The sequence below is a fragment of the Tasmannia lanceolata genome, unplaced genomic scaffold, assembly GCF_043159265.1.
Source record: "Tasmannia lanceolata isolate RefF3 unplaced genomic scaffold, GAP_Taslan_0.1 ptg000023l, whole genome shotgun sequence".
NCBI lineage: Eukaryota > Viridiplantae > Streptophyta > Magnoliopsida > Canellales > Winteraceae > Tasmannia > Tasmannia lanceolata.
Genome location: NW_027518700.1, coordinates 28857375 through 28859683, shown reverse-complemented (window position 1 = coordinate 28859683; position 2309 = coordinate 28857375). Strand labels below are relative to the sequence as shown.

General features: G+C 43.0%; 1 protein-coding gene across 1 annotated transcript; it reads left to right on the top strand.

The window, feature by feature from the left end:
- The first annotated feature begins 388 nt into the window (after positions 1-388).
- Positions 389-2029, top strand: LOC143855994 (uncharacterized). Its single transcript, XM_077366035.1, has 4 exons — positions 389-1198; positions 1320-1378; positions 1423-1541; positions 1641-2029. The coding sequence occupies exons 1-4, from the start codon at positions 389-391 to the stop codon at positions 2027-2029; spliced, it is 1377 nt and encodes a 458-aa protein (XP_077222150.1).
- The last annotated feature ends 280 nt before the right edge of the window (positions 2030-2309 follow it).

The following is a 2309-nucleotide window of genomic DNA, read 5'->3' as shown; positions in this document are numbered from 1 at the left end:
TACAAGCTCCGGCTTAATCCAAACAAGTGCGTTTTTGGAGTTATCTCCGAAAAATTACTAGGCTTTCTGGTCAGCCACAGAGGAATCGATGTAGACCCTGCAAAGTCAAAGCGATCCAGGAGATGCCATCTCCGCAAATAGAGAAAGAAGTCAGAGGATTCTTGGGAAAGTTCGGTACTTGAGCCCTTTAATAACACAGCTTACCAGTACATGCGAGCCTATTTTCAAGCTTCTAAAGAAGAATTCTTCCAAACAGTGGAATCCCGAATGTCAACAAGCTTTTGAGAAAATCAAAGATTGTTTGTCATCACCACTAGTGTTAACACCTGCAGTCGCCGGATGGCCCTTTCTTTTGTATCTTTCAACCACGGACACGTCTCTCGCATGTATGTTGGCACAAGAAGATCCAGAAATAGGAAAAGAAATGCCAGTTTATTATCTCAGCAAGAAGATGTTGGAATATGAACTGAATTACACTCAACTGGAAAAAACTTGTTTAACATTAGTGTGGACCACTCAAAAGCTCAGCCACTATTTGTTATCACAAAGAATCTTCCTCATATCTCAAATGGATCCGATGAAGTATCTGTTTGAAAAACCAGCCCTGATTAGCAATACCGCTCATTGGTTACTTTTGTTATCAGAATTTGACATCACATATGTCACCCAGAAGTCTGTCAAAGGCAGAATTATCGCAGAGCAGTTAGCTGATGCACCTACTGAAGATAAAAAGCTAAGCTGTGAATTTCCAAATGAAGGGATCATAACGATCAGAGATACACCCAATAACACTACATGGACTATGTACTTTGACGGAGCGTCAAACTCAAGAGGCAGAGGAATTGGAATTGTTCTTGTCTCACCTCGGGATGAGCACATACCAATTTTCATCAAATTAGAATTTGACTGCACCAACAATATGGCTGAGTACGAAGCTTGCATAGCCGGTCTGGAAGCAGCCCTATCAGTAGAGGTACAAGACCTCGATGTGTACGGAGACTCTCTATTACTCATTTATGAAACAAACGGGAAATGGCTCACTAAAGAAGATAGGTTGATTCCGTATCACCCTTATCTTATGAGCCTGATGAAAATTTTCCACAATATCAGCTTTACATATATCTGTAGATTGAGAAACAGGTTCGCTGATGCTTTAGCCACTCTTGCATCCATGGTTGACATTCTAGTAGGGGTAAAGGTACGCCTTTAGCAATAAAGCGACACGTCATCCCAGCACATGTACACATGGTTTAGATAGCAGCCAAATGTCCAGATGGAAACCCTTGGTATTTCTATATTAAAAATCTTATCTCCGGCAGGGGACACCCCCAGAGGCCTCTTTAAAGGAGAAAAGAGCATTGCAGAAACTGGCATCCAGGTATGTCATTTGTGGGGAAACCTCTACCGCAGATCATTTGACAGAGTCCAGCTCCTCTGTGTTGATGAAGACAGAGCCGCAGAAATCTTAGAAGATGTTCACTCAGGTGTTTGTGGTCCTCATATGAATGGCAAGATGTTAGCTCGAAAGATCCTTCGTCTTGGTTACTTCTGGACTACTCTGGAAGCGGATTGCTTCACGTTTGTTAAGTAGTGTCACTTATGTCAGATTCATGCTAATCTGATACATGTGCCGACTTCAGAGATTCACACGCTCACGTATCCGTGGCCTTTCTCAGTTTGGGGTATTGCCATTATCCTCAAAATATCTCCCAAGTCCTCCAGCGGACACGAGTACATACTTGTCGTAATCGATTACTTCACCAAATGGATCGAAGCTCAGTCGTATGCTTCGAAATCAATAGCATCAGTTGCCAAGTTTATCAGGGCCAACATCATCTGCAGATATGGCGTCCCGCATGAATTGATATCAGACAACGGATCCCACTTCAAGAAAGAGGTAGCCTCGTTGTGTGAAGAATTTAGAATCAAGCATCAAAAGTCGTCTTCGTACCGGCCTCAGACTAATGGTGGCGTCGAAGCAGCTAACAAAAATATCAATACTATTCTTCGAAAGATTACTCGATCCTAAAGGGATTGGTCAAATAAGCTTCCGTTCACACTATGGGCATACAGAACGTCTGTCCGTACCTCCACAGGAGCCACCCCATATTCGCTCACATATGGTATGGAAGATGTCTTACCAATCGAATTGAAAATCCCGTCACTCAGAATCCTGATGGAAAGCAGTCTACTAGAATCTGAATGGGCCTGCTGTGGGTGCCGATTTTTTTCCACGCGTGAGGACAACAAGGGATCACCACATCGGGTTTTTAGGGAGTGTTTATTTGATCTGCGTTTCTTGCGGACTA